The sequence below is a fragment of the Macrobrachium nipponense genome, chromosome 41 (genome assembly GCF_015104395.2).
Source record: "Macrobrachium nipponense isolate FS-2020 chromosome 41, ASM1510439v2, whole genome shotgun sequence".
Taxonomy (NCBI): Eukaryota; Metazoa; Arthropoda; class Malacostraca; order Decapoda; family Palaemonidae; genus Macrobrachium; species Macrobrachium nipponense.
This window is the reverse complement of record NC_061102.1, coordinates 33,755,762-33,773,261: the sequence shown is the minus strand read 5'-3', so window position 1 is coordinate 33,773,261 and position 17,500 is coordinate 33,755,762. Positions and strand designations below refer to the sequence as shown.

The window sequence follows — 17,500 nt, the reverse complement described above, 5'->3', positions numbered from 1 at the left end:
ACCTTTTTTTTTTTTTTTTTTTTTTTTTAAAGTACCATCGCTTTAGACTGCGGTTCGTACTGGTTCTCTGCCGACAGAGATGGTTTGTCGTTTGTTTTGTGTGATGTGGTTTGTTTGCGTCTTGCTAACAGTTGTGCCTCCGGGGCTCCAGGCCTGACCACAGATGCTGCAACGCCTAGGGGTGGCCACACGAAATATGCTCCAGTGAAGATGCTTCTGCCTTTCTTAATTTACTCTTGGCAAATCCATGTTTTAAAATCGTTATCTTTATAAGGTTATTTATGGGTATTTATGGTGTACTTTGCCTGGTGCATCAATTGCCTTTTACGCCTACAGCAGAAATTGTTTTGGAATTTTTAAAATGCTGGTGCATGATGTGTCGTCCGCTTTCATTTCAAAGTTAAGGCAGACACCATTATACGCTGAACCACTCGGAAGCTAGTTATGAAATTTCGCTTACTTGGGGAGTAAGCCTACAAACTACTTTGTTGTTGTTGGGGGAAGGGGTTGGAAAGGTCTATGGAAAGCCTAAAATGGTCTGAAAAATGTGTTTCGCATTGAGTTAAGATACAGGAATTTTAGGATAGGATATTTAAGATTTATTCATTAGAATGCAAATGCAAAAAATAAATAAATGTGCATGTTAAACGGTACAGGACAATTATTTCTGATAACATACAGCGTATTTGTTTTAATTATCGTTGGTGAAAAACGCTCATTTTGTCTGTAGATTTTAGCACGCGCCCTGAGTAAGCTGGAGGTCGGGTCATGCATTTTTAGGATACACTTACATACATACATTCTGCCATACACATTCACACAGACGTTATTCCTGTGTGCATATAGCAGTGTGTCTCAGGTTGTATGCTTATTACCGTTTTTTAAACTTACATTACAGAGGGTAATTTAATCGATAACGTTAATAGCATAGTTCAGTCATGTACTCATTTCTATAAGTTCTACATTTCGTTTCGTTTTTCTGTCCGAGGTGTTTGAGTGATACTAAAAAAAATAATTTGAGGCTCTGAATATAATTCAGATTTTAATTTTTTATGATAGGCTTTGATACTTTGTTACTTTTTTGTTAACATTTATTGTAAGAAAAATAAATTGAGTCACTTAAATATAATTCAGATTTTGATATTTGTTTCACATTTTTAACAATTATTGTAAGAAAGATAAATTAGGCTCTAAATATAATACAGAATTTTATTTCATCTACTTCTTTTATAGGCAGTTAACTTTAACATCTAAGAAAAATATTTTTTCACTAAATATAATTCAGAATTATATTTTATCTACAATATTTAACTTTTGAACATTTGTTTTAACTTTTTTTAAATCCGTTTAGTTACTAAATTCAGAATTATTTTATCTACTTCTTTTATAAACAGTTAACTTTTTTAACATTAAAGAAAAATATTTTGTCACAGAATATAATTCAGAATTATATATATTTTATCTACCACATTTAAACTTTTGAACATTTATTTTAACTTTTTTTAAATCCTTTTATTTACTAAATGTAATTCAGAATTTTATTTTATCTACTTCATTTACAGCAAGTGTAAATATAAAAAAAAACATAAATAAAAAAACACAAATAATAAAACACAAATAATTTGAGTCACTAAATATCATTCAGATTTTTATTTTATCCAAATAAAAAAAAATCACATGTATTTTAAGAAAAATAAGTTCAGACACTATTAAGAAGAACATTTTGAGTCACTAAACATAATTCAGGATTTTATTTTATCGACTTCATTTAAAAAGGTATTTAAAATATTTTAAAAATTCATTTTGAAAAAATCATCCAAGTCTCTTAATAAAATTCAAAATTTCATTTTATCTAGTTCATTTAAAGTTTTATCTAGTTCATTTAAAGTTTATCTAGTTCACTTAAAGTTGTATCTACTTCGTTTAAAATTTTATCTACTTCATTTAAAGTTTTATCCACTTCGTTTAAAGTTATATCTACTTTATTTAAAGTTGTATCTTCTTCATTTAAAGATTTATATACTTCATATACTTCATTTAAAGTTGTATCTACATTCTTTAAAGTGTTATATACTTCATTTAAAGTTGTATCTGCATTCTTTAAAGTTTTATCTGCTCCATTTAAAGTTGTATTTATATTCTTTAAAGTTGTATTTATATTCTTTAAAGTTGTATCTACATTTTTTAAAGTTGTATTTACTTCATTTAAAGATGTATCCAGTTCATTTAAAGTTGTTTCTACTTCCTTTAAAGATTTATATACCTCATTTAAAGTTTTGTGCATTTCCTTTAAAGTTGTATATACTTTATTTAAAGTGTTTCAACAGCTTGTAACATTACTTTTAAGAAGAAAGGATTTGAGTCAGAAAATATAATTCAGAGTATTATATTTTGTCGACTTCATGTTCATAACACTTCCTCTTCTTGTTGTTCCTGCCGCAGGGTATTCAGAGAACACCGTCATGAACGGCGTTGGAAACGGTTACTACCGTGACGATCGCTGGGACGACAACGTCTCCCGAACATCCAGGTGAGTTGACTATAATATACCGCTGGGCACAAGACTATACAAAGTAGGAGGTAGAGAGGACCGTTGTTTAAAAAGGCAATTGTAATAAAATGGGAAACGAATATGCAAATATAAAGAAAGTAGTTAGAGAGGACCGTTGTTTAAAAAAGGCAAGTTGTAAGTAAATGGGAAAAGAAAATGCAAATATAAAGAAGTAGTTAGAGAGGGCCGTTGTTTAAAAAAGGCAAGTTGTAAGAAAATGGGAAAAGATAATGCAAATAAACAGAAGTAGGTAGAGAGGACCTTGGTTTCGTTTCCAAAGGCAATATGTAAGAAAACGGGATAAGAATATATATATACAAATAAAAAGAAGAGGGTAGAGAGGATCTTAAAGACGCAGTTTGTAAGAATACGGGAAAAGAAAATACAAATAAAAAGAAGTAGGTAGAGAGTGCTGTTGTTTAAGAAGAAATTTGTAAGAAAACGGAAAAGAAAATACAAGTAAAAAGAAGAGGGCAAAGAGGAACTTTAAGAAATCTGTACGAAAATGGGAATAGAATATAAAAAAACAAGAAAGAACTCTGTTTAAGAAGAAATTTGTAGGAAAACGGGAAAAACTTTTAGATAAAAAAAGAAGGTAGAGGTATTTTCGTAGTAGGTATTTCAGAGGAATTATGATCTAACCAGAGTACACTTTTACCTAACCTAATCTTGGACGTTGTGTCCTAACCTGGCCCTGGGGAAGGGACCCCCCCCCCCCCAACAAGTAATTCGTGACCCCCTTACTCTGCATTCTACCCGAAATAAAGCACACCGAGTAAAAAAAAAAATGAAATCGAAAGATTGATAAGGTGTAATGGAAAAATTCCTCCATATAAGAAGACACTGAGTTAGTTAGTAAAAAGCGACCCTATATTTTTGTAGCTTTTAACAAGTACTACAGTCTACGGGTCATGAAATCTACAAAAACTTCCCATTATTCAGCCTGAGACCAACTTCTCACCACGAAGTAAATAAGTGGGATTCTTTCCTTTACACTCCAGGTATCTCGGTCTCTGTTTTGTGCTTTTTGGTATTTGAAAATGGTAAAAAGTAGCCATTTCGTAATACAGGGGACGGATATAATGCTCAGGTGAGAGATTAGAAAAATTGATCAGTCGCATGTACATTACCTTATACCATCTCTCTCTCTCTCTCTCTCTCTCTCTCGTCTCTCTCTTCTCTCTCTCTCTCTCTCTCTCTCTCTCTCTATATATATATATATATATATATATATATATATATATATATATATATATATATATATATATATATATACATACCCACACACACACACACACATATATATATATATATGAGTATACTTATATGTGTGTATGTATGTATGTATATATATTTATATATATATTTACACGCATTCATATAGAAGATATATAAAAACACATTAATAGAAGGAATTTTGATGCGGGGTTTAAGGTCAATGGATACTTTTGTTAAAACAACTCAAATAAGGAATATTCCTTTACGGAAGAAAAAGTCTTTTATTTTTCTTAGGTTAAATGTGAATGTCATTGCTAAATTTGCAACGAAGTTTCTTGACTGTTGCAATAATTCGTGAGAATGTCTCTTAGACAAGTAAAGCTCGGAGACTGATACAAAGGACTCCTTTAAAGGAGTTAATGCCAAACGGTTTTTTATTCGTAGTTTTTGAAGATGTCGGTTGAACTGAATTTGGGGAAGAGAGATGATATAGTCACTCAGAAAATAGTGGGGTAGACCCACTGGCTTTATGATAAAGAAATCCCTGTTTAGTATCTAGTGACAAGCGCCTCAGTGGCGTGATATGTATGGTCTTGGCCAGCTACCTCGGTGGCCGCGAGTTCGATACTCCGGCTTTCCACTGAGGTGTGAAAGATGTGTATTTCTGGTGATAGACATTCACTCTCGACGTGGTGCGGAAGTCACGTAAAGCCGTTGCATGGTTCCGTTGCTGAATAACTACTGGTTCTAGGCAACGTAAAACACCAAATAAATTATCTAGTGGCGACTGGGACTCCTACGGCATTAAAATAGGCTAAACTTTGAGCCAAATGCATAATGTTAATCTGATTTGTAGAGGAGATGAATTCCCCATTCTTTTAATGCGAAGATCAGCGGCACTGGCGACCTATATTTATATAGGTCAGTTCGAAGAGGGTACAAAAAAAGGGGGGTGGGGGCTGTGTTGCCGAGCCCCTAGGGAAAACTAGAACAAGGGGTGCATTCCAAGGAGCAGCGTTGGAGGTCAAAAAACAAGTTGCCAACCCATTTAATGATTGGGGCACAAAAGACGACCGATTTATGAGGGAGTGATAATTCTGATGAGATATGAGCGACTTTTCAAGGTCATCGCTACCTGTCAGTCTTCCCTGCTCATCAACAGTTGGTCTTAGTGACTGAATTGCCCTTCGAACGGTGGTAGTCGGTCTGACATTTCCAATGTTGCTTTTTCAGGTCCTTCCGTAGTATATTTTGTGTTCTGTCTTCGGATAGAATATACGTATTTGATCTGAAACATCTTATATTGAACAGAATTTTTCTTCGTTTCAGCACTCCGCAGTGGGGTAGTGCTGGTAGTGGACCTCATGCGGTGGACTGTAGGCATTACTTAAAGGTTCTTTGCAGCATGCCTTCGGCCCCTAGCTGCAACCACTTTCGTTCCTTTTACTGTACCTCCTTTCATATTCTCTTTTTTAATCTTACTTTTCACCCTCTCCTAACACACTTGATTCCTAGTGCAACTGCGAGGTTTTACTCCTATTACACCTTTCAAACCTTTTGCTGCCGATTTCCATTACAGCGCTGACTGACCTCATAGGTCCAAATGCTTGGCTTTTGGCCTAAATTCTATATTTAACTCGACTCAACTCGAGTTAACTCTTTGTTTCAGTATTCTTCATATTCTGAATGGACACCTAACTATTGTTGTCGAATACTTTATCGTTGTCAGCAGCATAAACTTAATTAGCACAACAACTTTTAAGTATCAAAATGTATCTCAAGGCGGTGCTAGCTGACAGTATTCAGCAACTTAATGCCAGTAATTTGCACGAAGTTCCGTACACTTTTATAATAGCACACAGTTGAATTTGTACATGCTCTTGTTTGTTCAGAATCTTAACATGACTTGATTTTGTGTGTTTTTTTTATCGGTATAGAACCACTTTTGGCTGACCTGGGTCAGGGATCCTCCTTTAGAGGGTTCGGTTCTGTTCCCTACGAGAGTCGTGACTTACCAATTAATTCCCCCTTGGGTATATGATATTCCCGAGGTAGAGAGAACTGGATATTAAACGACATTTTCAACTTATCATTCGTAACTAGTTTCTCTCTAGTGCCTCTCGTTTCAGCTTTCTGCATCTTTGTAGTCCAGTAAAGGACTGGAAGATTTTGTTCGTAGAAGATCCGATCTGATATAACAAGGAACTAAAATATTTGGCCTGTCTCCTCCGAACCCATACTGTTCCTGCATTTGCTGACTAATTCTCTCTCTCTCTCTCTCTCTCTCTCTCTCTCGTTCTCTTCTCGTTCTCCTCTTCTCTCACTCTCATCTCTCTCTCTTTATAAATATAATATATATATATAACCTATTAATATATAATTATAATATAATATTATATTATATATAGGATATATGGTATGTCTTGTGATTTTATTTATTTTATTTTTTATATATTATATATATATCTATATATATATATATATATACATATATATATATATATATATATATATACACATTATATATGTATGTATTGTATGTATGTATGTATGTATATATATATATATATATATATATATATATATATATATATATATATATATATATAATCTCTCCAGTGTACTCACTGTAATTTCAGAGACCGGATTGACCAGAAACCCTAAGGAAAGATGATGGTGCAATCACGAGAAATTTTAAACTAATGACGACAGCAGATTCTGTGTGTGGTTCCCATCACTGCTTTGTGGTACCGTTTGGAACCAAACGGAGACTCAGTTTCATAGTTGAAGTTCATTTGTTTTATATTTTAATGATCTTAGGTGCTCTTGCGTTGTCTGGAGAAGGTAATGAGAGTAGATGGTGACACTTAGTGCGGTGTGTGCGTATAATCACGTATTCGTGTATATATGGTGCAGCATTACACATTTTCGACTTCCCCCAAGCCATTGGATCAATTTCAACCAAACTAGGCGCGAAGTTGTAGTTCAGGTACGTTCAAATAAGGGGGAGGGGGTCTCCACCCCCTTCCAATAGGAAAGACTTGAGAAATAGGAGTTATTCGGAAATATTTTTATAGAAGCACTATGCTATATAGACTAGTTTTTTTTTTATTTTTTATTTATTTATTTATTTTTTATTTTTTAGCCAAAGCTTCCGGTTCCAGTAAAATATCGCAAATTTGAACATTTCTTTGGTGTATACTGCTGGGTCTCCGTATATTTTTTTGGTCGTGGGTGATCTTGAAAAATCTTGGAGAGCTCTCAAAAGGAAGAGCAAATATGAAGAAGAAGAAGAAGAAGAAGAAGAAGAAGAAGAAGAAGAAGAAGAAGAAGAAGAAGAAGAAAAGAAGAAGAAGAAGAGAGAGAGAGAGAGAGAGAGAAGAGAGAGAGAGAGGAGAGAGAGAGAGAGATGCATTACCGTCTTTTATTGGAAAATTGAAACTTATTTTAAATGGATTACTACTCCCTTCTCCGCAAAAGAGACAAAGCTTTTTGCCTTGAGAAATTGCTGTGTTAACAAACTGTCACCTCATTATAATGTATTCTAAATCACTGCTGAGAGAGAGAGAGAGAGAGAGAGAGAGAGAGAGAGAGAGAGAGAGAGAGAGAGAGAGAGACATACATGCAGTTCCCTTGATAAGAAAAGCTCCATTCCGTAGAGCTGAACGCTGAAAAAAAATTATATTATAAACTGGGTGTATATCAAAGCCAGACAAAAATGGAGGCCACGGATTATGCGGTGTGTTAAGATTTCGAATATGTTTGACGCCTGTTCCTTTAGTTATTAACATATTTACTATGCTCCCGTCTTCTTTCTTATCAGTCTTGGTAGCCCCTCCCTCTCCCCCCTCCCCTCCCTCTCCCTTTTAGTCACAGTTTCAAGGGTATAAGTTATTGCGAGAGCTGACCGCCGATAATAGCCCTTCCGTGATTGGCTGCCGATAATGCTTTTATGTTGTTATTTATATCCACGAATAATTACGCGATGATATCACGGCTTTGTCGTGCCAGCGAAGGCAAAGTGCTCGTTCTCGGCCGCGAAGACCTTCGGCGCTGTCTCAGTGTTAATCGTCGGAGTAATTTCCTCGCCTTGAAGCAGCCTTGGGTTGCATTGAGCAAATGGCATTTGTGCTGTCTGTTTCCATTTGAGGAGGTTCTTGGGATGAGAAGGAGCCCCCTATTGGCTCGTCAAGATGATGGTATTAAGCAGTATCCGGTATAGGGTTTAGCTACTTCCGGTACCGCGGAATTTCACTTTGGTATGGAAACGTTTAAACTTTGATGCTGCAGTGCAAACTACACACACACACACACACACACACACACACACACACACACACACACACACACACACACACAACGTATTGCAAAAACCTTTTGATGAATAGAAAGGTAAGAAGGTTTAACAGCCTGCAGGGTCATCCTTTCTGAGGTGCAAGGTATACAAAGAAACAAATGTGTGCTTTATATATAAAGTATATACGTACATTATATAATAACAAATAATATATTATATTTATATTATATTTATATATATATATTAATATTATATATAATATATTATAATATATATTATATATATATATATATATATATTATATCTATTATATTATATATAATATTATTTATAATATAATATATATATATATATATATATATATATTTATATATATATAGATATATTATTATAATTATATATATATTTATATATATATATATATATATTATAATATATATAATATATATATCTTATATAATTAATATATATATATATATATATATATATATTATATATATATATATATACGATATATATATATATACATATATATATATATATGATATTATACAGAATAGATATATATATATATATATATATATTATATTATTATATATATTTGTGTGTGTGTGTGTATGTTCAGTTATTTTACTCTTTAACCCTAATATTTTTTATAGGTCACTCACTATTTTGTGTGTGTGTATGTTCAGTTTCGTTTTCATCATCATTATTTAACTATAAAAATTTACGCGGCTTTATATGTATATTGAAGCAGTCAGAATTTTTTTATAATATTTTGCGATTTCCGTAGGGGGATAGTTCCGTCAGTGCACCTCGTGCGGTGCACTGTAGGCATTACTTAAGGATCTTTGCAGCGTGCCTTCGGCTCTAGCTGCAACCCCTTTCGTTTCTATAACTGTACCTCCTTTCATATTATCGTTCTTCCATCTTACTTTCTACCCTCTCCTGACAATTGATTCATAGTGCAACAGCTTTGAGGTTTTCCTTCTGTTACGCCTTTCAAACCTTTTACTCTCAATATCCATTTCACCGCTGAATGACCTCACAGGTCACAGTGTATGGCCTTTGTCCTAAATTCTATATTCAGTTCTATATTCAAAATTTTAGTGACGTAGCCTGGTGTATAGACTTCCCAGTCACCCCTGAAATGTTTTCTGGATACATTGGGTCTCAAATTGGAGAAAATAGTCTTAGTGGTGAAGAAATGCGTCACTTCGAGTATTTCGTACTTTCTAATCAAGATTATTTTTTTTTAAATTTTTATACCAAAGTCATCATCAGGCAATGAGTAAGACTTTTCACGTTGGAGTTGGTGAAAAGTAGAACGGTCGAGTATAAGTAAGTAGGAGGCATGTGAGTTTGAATCTCTCTCTCTCTCTCTCTCTCTCTCTCTCTCTCTCTCTCCTCTCCAAAATTTTTTCCTCGGAGTTTGTGAGAAGTAGAATGGTAAAGTATAAATAAGTAGGAGGCATGTGAGTTGGAATTTCTCCTCTCTCTCTCTCTCTCTCTCTCTCTCTCTCTCTCTCTCTCTCTCTCTCTCTCCATATATTTTTCCGTTGAGCTTGTGAGAAGTAGAATGGTAAAGTGCAAATAAGTAGGTAATATGTGAGTTGGACACTCTCTCTCTCTCTCTCTCTCTCTCTCTCTCTCTCTCTCTTACAACTTTTTTCTTCTTTGTGAATATTGCTCATTTTGTCGACATTTTCAGTTAATAATGCAATTGAAGATGATGACAAGAGGTTACATTTTGACTTATTAAATTCCCCAGCTATCGTTTTTATGTCAGAAGCCAGGAAAATCGTCTTTTCGAAAATGAACCTGAACAAATCAGTTCCCGTGATTTTGATTGATAAAATTTGATTCAGCAGTTCTTGAGCAAATGAAGCTGTGGCAATTTTCTCTTATGTCTTCTGAGCCACAAAATCCTTTTTAAAAAGAAATGAAAGTCATGTGAGTGAAAGAAAAATGCGTTTGATTAAGTTTAAACGATTAGCCTATACAAAAATGCAGACTGACTTGACTTCCTTGCCAAGAGCTTCGGAAATTGATTTATTGGCAAAATTCGTCATCTGAAACTGCGAAAGTCCGCAAGTGATAGATTTTATCAATTCTGAGGGTATTTTTTCTCTAATTGATAAGAGGATTTTATCAAATGATAAAGGAACAAGGAACAGTAAACATAATTGTAATCGATTATATTTATCAGATTCTCTCTCTCTCTCTCTCTCTCTCTCTCTCTCTCTCTCTCTCTCTCTCTCTCTCTCTCTCTCAATGCCCATTTTATTTCGGAAACTGTCATGTCAGTATAGCATGGTTGAGAAATGACGTTGGCAATAACACTTTTTTGTTTTAACTTTTTTTTTTCTTTTTTTTTTTCCTCTTCACGCGTTCATTGTACTTGAGGCCACGTGAACGAATCTGTTCGGGTCATGCAGTAGCTTACTGACGTCCCCTCCCCCCGAAAAAAAACTTGGATTTTCCGAATATTTTATTTTTTATTATTTTTGTTTAACAGGTTGTGGTTACTTTGATTTCACTTTTGACTTTCCTATTCGTTTGAAGATGACTTAGGCATTACACGGACTTTCGTTACGTTTGATATGAGCGTTTTCGTGAAAACAAATTGGTAAAAAATATCCACAATTATATATTAAAAATATATTTCTGTGTAAAAAATATATAACAAAGACTTTCGAACACTTGAACGGTGTTCCTCCTCAGTGAACGTTAAAATGTAATGAAGAGTATAGTTTCCTCCCGAAGAGCATCTAAAAAGGTGGGCGGGGCGAGAAAATAACAGCCCATCATCGAAGTGCTGGTTCGTGTATTAGGTAATCCCGAACTCAACAGGCAGTTGCGCCAATCTCCTCGATCTCCGAACCTGTGAAGTTGCTCCTGCTTGCACTGCATAGGTGCCATAGTCGGAAACATCCAGAGGGACATCGGCTATCTGGAGAGAGAGGGGAAGAGGAAGCAGAGCATCAGGGTTCACATGGTCAACGTCAGTTTTAAAATTAAAGTCTTTCAAGTATTGCCTGGCAATGAAACAGTTTATAAAAAGGTCTTCATTAGTAAACGACTTATTATCCTCAAAAGATATTCCCATGTTTATAGCGGCGCCTTCAACTAATCTTCTCACGTGAGAATCGTCGCTTTTAAAAATAATTTGTTTACCATCCCAATTGATTCTGTTGTCTAAATTAAAACTATGAGCCACCGAAGCGCTTCCCTGTGCATGAAGATCATAGGCTCTTCTGTGTTCCCTTAATCTTACCTCTAATCCCCTACTACTTTCTCCGTAGTAACAACCACCGCAATCATGACATGGAACCTTGTAAAATTCGTTATTTCTCTTGGTACTGTTATTGTTTTTTGTAAGAGCTTTTGCCAAAGTGTTTTTGTAGGTATAAACAATTTCTGTCCTTTTGGTGCTTATTTATATAATCACCTACTTTTGAGATTTCATCGTGAAAGGGCAATGATACACGTTTCTTGTCTTTTACTTCCTTGTTATCTTGTCCAATGTAAAACTTCTTTTTAGCTCGGCTAATGGCGTCAGTAATAAAATGTTCTGAGTACTTTAAGGACCTAAAAGTGTCTACAACATGTTTTGAGTTCTCCGTCCAGAAATGCGGGGTCGCATATACGAAGGGCCTTTAAAACAAAACTCATGATTACCTTCCTTTTAACTTGTTGCGAGTGATGGGAAAAATAATGAATATAATTTTCTTTGTTGGTAGCTTTTCTAAAAAACTGAAAATTTGAAAGAGTTACTGTTTACATCCCTATGAATTAAAACATCTAAGAAAGAAATCTTACCATCAACCTCTTTTTCAACTGTAAACTTTATCGAATCGACAACGTTGTTGGCAGTATTCAGTAAGCAGTCTAAAGCTACGTCGTCGCCGTAAAAAAACAATAAATATGTCGCCTATATATCTCGCCCACAGAGCAGGATTACAGTTGGGGTTACATCTCTCTAATATTTCAACTTCTATGAACTCCATGCACAGGTTGGCTAAAACTGGTGACAATGGTGAACCCATGGAAACCCCAGCCTTTTGTTGGAAGTATTCATCATTAAAAGTGAAAATGGTGCAGTCAACACATATTCTAACCAAGTCTAGAAACTGGTCGCAAGGAATAGGAAAGTTGATAGTCCCTTCTTCGTGTCTCTTCTTCTAAAATACACAAAGTAGGTACTCCCCTCCGTCCAATAGTTGCCATTTGTAATGCCCCACAGTGTGTTCTTGCTTCATGGTTAGCTCAAGTCCCTTAGTTCATTACTCGGCACCATCTCTGAAGCTCACTTAATACACTCCTCCCATTTCATTGACAGACTAAGGAGTTTTAACCATTCCGATGGTAGGATGATTAGCCTCGATGTCACATCCTTATTTACAAATGTTCCTCTTGACTATGTTCTGGAAAATTTCAAGAAGACACACGAAGAAGGGACTATCAACTTTCCTATTCCTTGCGACCAGTTTCTAGACTTGGTTAGAATATGTGTTGACTGTACCATTTTCACTTTTAATGATGAATACACCCAACAAAAGGCTGGGGTTTCCATTGGTTCACCTTTGTCACCAGTTCTACCCAACCTGTGCATAAACACCAGATAGCTGCCAAGATTCCGTTAAAGTCACTGGCCTTGGTTTCTATACCTATTCTATAAGCAAAATATACAATAGAATTTTTTTAATAAAATAATTATGACGAATATGAATATTGGAATTCTACTCAACAACCTAGGTGAGTCAGAAAAACGAATTATCAGAAGAATTGAAAAGACCCTGTATAAGGTTAATTCGTTAAAAACTGCCATTGTTTTCAACAATACATGTATCAAAGGTCTGCTCCCTGCAAGTATTATTATTATTATTATTATTATTATTATTATTATTATTATTATTATTATTATTATTATTATTATTATTATTATTACAGATAATAAAAAATAATAGGGTAGTTGTGGTCACATTGGCAAAAATTTGTTTCTTTGTTCTGTCAACAGTGATAAAACACTACATAAGTTACAGTCTGTATAAAAAAGAATTACCCATAATCATAAAACTAATAACAAATATTAATAATAATTATAAAATAAAGATCCAAAAGGTGAGGCCACGTGGATAATTTGGATTATTATTTCATTTGCTTCCGAAATTGTTTGTTTTGGGGATGAAAGGTTGAAAATGACTCTTAATGTCCAATAGCCTCCCCTTTGTGGGGAACGAATTTCTTTCAGTAATAAAGAATAATCCCGATAGACTTTATGATGAGAGAGAGAGAGAGAGAGAGAGAAACGGAAAAGTTCTATTTTGTCAATTGCGGTTAATGAGAACTCTGTCTGGTGTCTGTGGGTGAGCCGTTTTCTTATGAAATCAATCTTCTTGTTCTACACTATTTGTGTATGACGGTTGTTTGTTCCTATTCGTAGTACTTTACATTTATCCAGGTTAAAAGGCATTTGCCATATTTTTTATCGTTCCTATTTTCATAAGATCATTTCTTAAATTTTCTACTGTATCTGGGTATGCTGCATTTACACCTAGTTTAGTGTCATCTGCAAATATGGCTATCCTGCTAGTTAAGCCCACATCAATGTCATTCATGTAAATAAAAAAAAAAAAGCAAGAGCGGGCCAATGACAGAACCCTGAGGAATTCCGCTTGACACATCTGCCCATCCTGGTTCTTCACCATTTATTACGATTCTCTGTTTTCTATTAGTTAGCCAGTCTTCGATCCAGTCTGCTGTTCCTCCTCCAATTCCTAAAACTAACTTTTGTCATTAGTTTCTTGTGTGGAACTTTGTCAAAGGCCTTTTGGCATATCTATTGCTCTACTACTGTCGTAAATACCAAGCATATTATGAAAAAGCTCCAAGAGGTTTGATAGGCAGGGTCTGTTTTGTCTGAAACCGTGTTGGCTGTTTAACAACGAGTTGTTTCTATCAATGAGAGAGAGAGAGAGAGAGAGAGAGAGAGAGAGAGAGAGAGAGAGAGAGAGAGAGAGATTATAATTCTGAAGATTGTTACATTGTTTCCAAAACTTGTAGCTTATAAAGAAGTAGCGGCTGAAGTTTCTTTGGCAAATATAAGCATTAAATACATGCATAAAAAAAACAAAGTATATAATTTTGTTTTCAGTGTTTCTATCAGTATTTTACTTGTGTGCAGTGGATACACATTATTAAAAGTTAATTATAGCTCTGAGATTTACACATTAAGCTATCCATGGTGGGGGGTGTCGGTTAGGTTACCAGGTGCCCCCCCTTAAATCCGCCACTGGCCAGCAAGGGTTCATGTAGCTTTAGCTTAGGCTGGTCTTATGCCAGCAAGTGCTCATACCGTTGTTGTAGCCTAGGCTTGAGCCCCCTATAATTGCTTAGTCTTTTTGGCCAATTCCTCTCAAAGGTGCTCCGTACATATTTTGATAATAATGGTACAGGTGACTATGTACACGGAGTTCTCTCAGAGATCTTCGCTTCCACCCAGGAGGTTAGGTTTCTAGTTATGTTTATTTTGTGTTATTTATGTGCGTGCTATATAGCAGGTTTGCGCCAAAAGTGTCATTGAGTCTTAGGGTGACTAAATTTAGACCGAAGGTTGGCCTTGTGACGGCTGGGAACGAGCGATTAGATTTTGTCGAAGGGAGGAATTTAACATTTTGTGGCGAAGTGATCTTTCGGTGGGCCGGTCGCTCTCAGCCTTGATTCAAATGTTACATTACTGCGCATTACGGGAAATAAATCATTACATTTGCAATGGAAGCCTGTGGTTGGGTTATATCTCTTCGCAAGCTGTAAGTTTGGATTGAATCCCAACAGGTAATCATTTCTGGGTGATGATCTTCTTGTTAGAGTGGTGGTGTTAATTTTTACAAACTAGACTTTGGACTATTAAACTCGTAAATATTATTAAAGCAGTCTTTAAGAATTTCAACATTTTCTCTTTAATAAAGGCATGCTATACAAGCGCTTTTCGTGGACCTTCCAGCACCTGGCAGCCAAAATTGAACGAAACATCTAGTATTTCTTGTGTTGTTCCAAAATTGGAGTATCGTATGCTCTTTCAGAGTGAGTTAAACTGGCAGGATAAACGTCACTTTAATTTTGCAGCCTATTTTCCTATATTTGCTTCTTGACGTCAATATTGACAGGCAGATGGATAAGGCATGTCGGAAATATCCATAGTGTGTCCACTTCTGTCAAGAGACGTGTACTGTGGTCACTTCTAGCAAGAGACGCTCACTGTGGTCACTTCTAACTATAGAGACGTGCACTGTGGTCACTCCTAACATATTCTTCCTTACATTACAAAAATAGAGGAGGCAGTTATAGGCATCACCGGCATTCACTTCTCTCACATTAACATTTAGTTTTTCTCCTTGCTCTCGTGACTTAACATTCATTAGTCTTTCTCCTTTTAGCATCCGAACCCCGGGGAGATCCAGCCTTGGTTATCCAGACGATCGGTACAACGCCCAATACGAAGGGGACCGCAGGTAACCTGTTGCTCCACCAATATTCTCGTGAATTTTGTTTCGTGATCGTCCGCCGATTGTCGCTCTGTGTTTGCGCTTTCTGCCTGTCTGTTTGTCAGTCTCTTTGCCAGATTCATATCCACAGTTTTCTCCCTTTGAATCTTTCGAGTTCTTTTGTGTGTGTTTTTGTGTTCTCAATATAATTGGAGTTAGTGTTTTGGTATATCTAACTTCTCTTGTTTCAAATGACCTTATATAGTCCAGAGGAGAAAGGGAAGAGAGAAAAATAATGTTTGTCATGATGTGTGTATATATATATATATATATATATATATATATATATATATATATATATATATATATTTTTATTGTGTGTGTGTGTACGAGAGAGAGAGAGAGAGAGTGAGAGAGAGCCAGACAGACAGACAGGACAGACACAGAGGAGAGAGAGAGACCAGCAGAGATAGAGAGAGATGAGAGAGAGAGAGAGAGAGAGAGAGAGAGAGAGAGAGAGAGAGAGAGAGAGAGAGAGAGTGTATGTGTATGTTTGCCACTGAACGGTACAGTCCGAGTATTAATGATTTCTGCAGATTAAATCTGATAATTAGTAAAAAGATTCTTTTTGTTTTTACAAGAAGTTGATTTTAAAGGCAAAAATTATCTATTAAAATATTATATCTGTAGATTTGGGTCTCGTACGCAATAAAATCTCTTCTGCAACATGAGATTTGCATTGTAGCACTTCAAAGGGTTGAAATATGATGTGACTAAACGTCCGTATTCCAACATTTTTTAGTGTGCAAATGCCGACTTTGAATTAAGCGTTACTTTGTTCATTTCACATGTATGATGTTAAAGGAAAGCTTTATTTATCCCTGTTCTTGGGATAGTTGTTAGCTCTGAATAATGATTCTCTTACTCAAGTATGTTTATCTGACAGGTAATCGATTGTATCATGCTTCGAGATGCATTCAATGCCAAATATTGACGTCAGTTGAAAACCGCCTCAGATGATTAATATAATAAGACAGGCACTGACTTTCATGGAAGCATTTAAAAAAAATATTTTTCACATAGTAGACATTGTCTCTCATCTATGCCTTGTTCTCATGAGGAATATTGTACTTGAATGAAAGAGGTAAATAAGCTTATTTGTAACTCCCACAACGCGAACATAGACTCGAGATGAAGCGTTTATTTAAGACTTTACATGGCAGATGTTGCCTCCTATTATAGCGCGACATTAATCTGCTCATTACAGAAAATTATCCTGCGATATCGGTACAGGGTACTTCCTTCCCCGGAGCGCTGTGTCAAGGTTAGTCGCTGTGCCTAACCAATTCTTTCACTTTCTTTCTTTTATTTGTGTGGTTTATAACAAGTTGAAATCTACTCGTTAGAAACACTGTTATGACAGCTATTAAATAAACATCAGAACCGTCATAACAGTGCTTCTAACAAATAGATTTTAGCTTGTTATAAACCACACAAATAAGAGAAAGAAAATGAAAGAATTGGTTAGGCACCGCCACTGACCTTGACATGGACGGTAATTGTGGTAACTCCGCACCCGAAGATTGTTTCATATCCATTGTGTGGAGTGAGACGCGGTGCTATGATTGTGGCAGTCGCCTGGAGGGTGAAATGGGTTCCCATGGTTACCGACATTTGAGACGGATGTGATATAGAGTTATAGTTTTTGATGTGTGTGGTTTGGGAGCGATTTCGAGGCATTGAATTTGCTTCCCATCCCCTCTCTGCTTTCTCGAACCCTTTGGTGATCACACACACACACACACACACACACCACACACACACACACCCTTTTGGAAGCGAGTCCGAACTACTTGAGGGATGGAAATTGTTCTTTTATTTCATGCAAATTACCATATATATATATATATATATATATATATATATATATATATATATATATATATA

The 17,500-nt window shown here is 35.5% G+C and overlaps 1 protein-coding gene across 16 annotated transcripts in view; it reads left to right on the top strand.

Moving 5' to 3' along the window:
• The window catches only part of LOC135212661 (epidermal growth factor receptor kinase substrate 8-like protein 1), a 273,346-nt gene that overhangs the window by 67,228 nt on the left and 188,618 nt on the right, over positions 1-17,500 (top strand). For 7 of the 16 annotated variants that reach the window (XM_064246292.1, XM_064246294.1, XM_064246309.1 and 4 more), the window contains exons 2-3: positions 2,443-2,530; positions 15,506-15,580. The exons of 3 other annotated variants lie outside the window; for them this stretch is intronic. In XM_064246292.1, the coding sequence (XP_064102362.1) occupies positions 2,463-2,530; positions 15,506-15,580 (143 nt within the window). In that variant the 5' untranslated portion in view covers positions 2,443-2,462. The remainder of the gene's footprint in view (positions 1-2,442; positions 2,531-15,505; positions 15,581-17,500) is intronic. 6 more of the 16 variants (XM_064246296.1, XM_064246304.1, XM_064246302.1 and 3 more) reach the window with 2 other exon arrangements.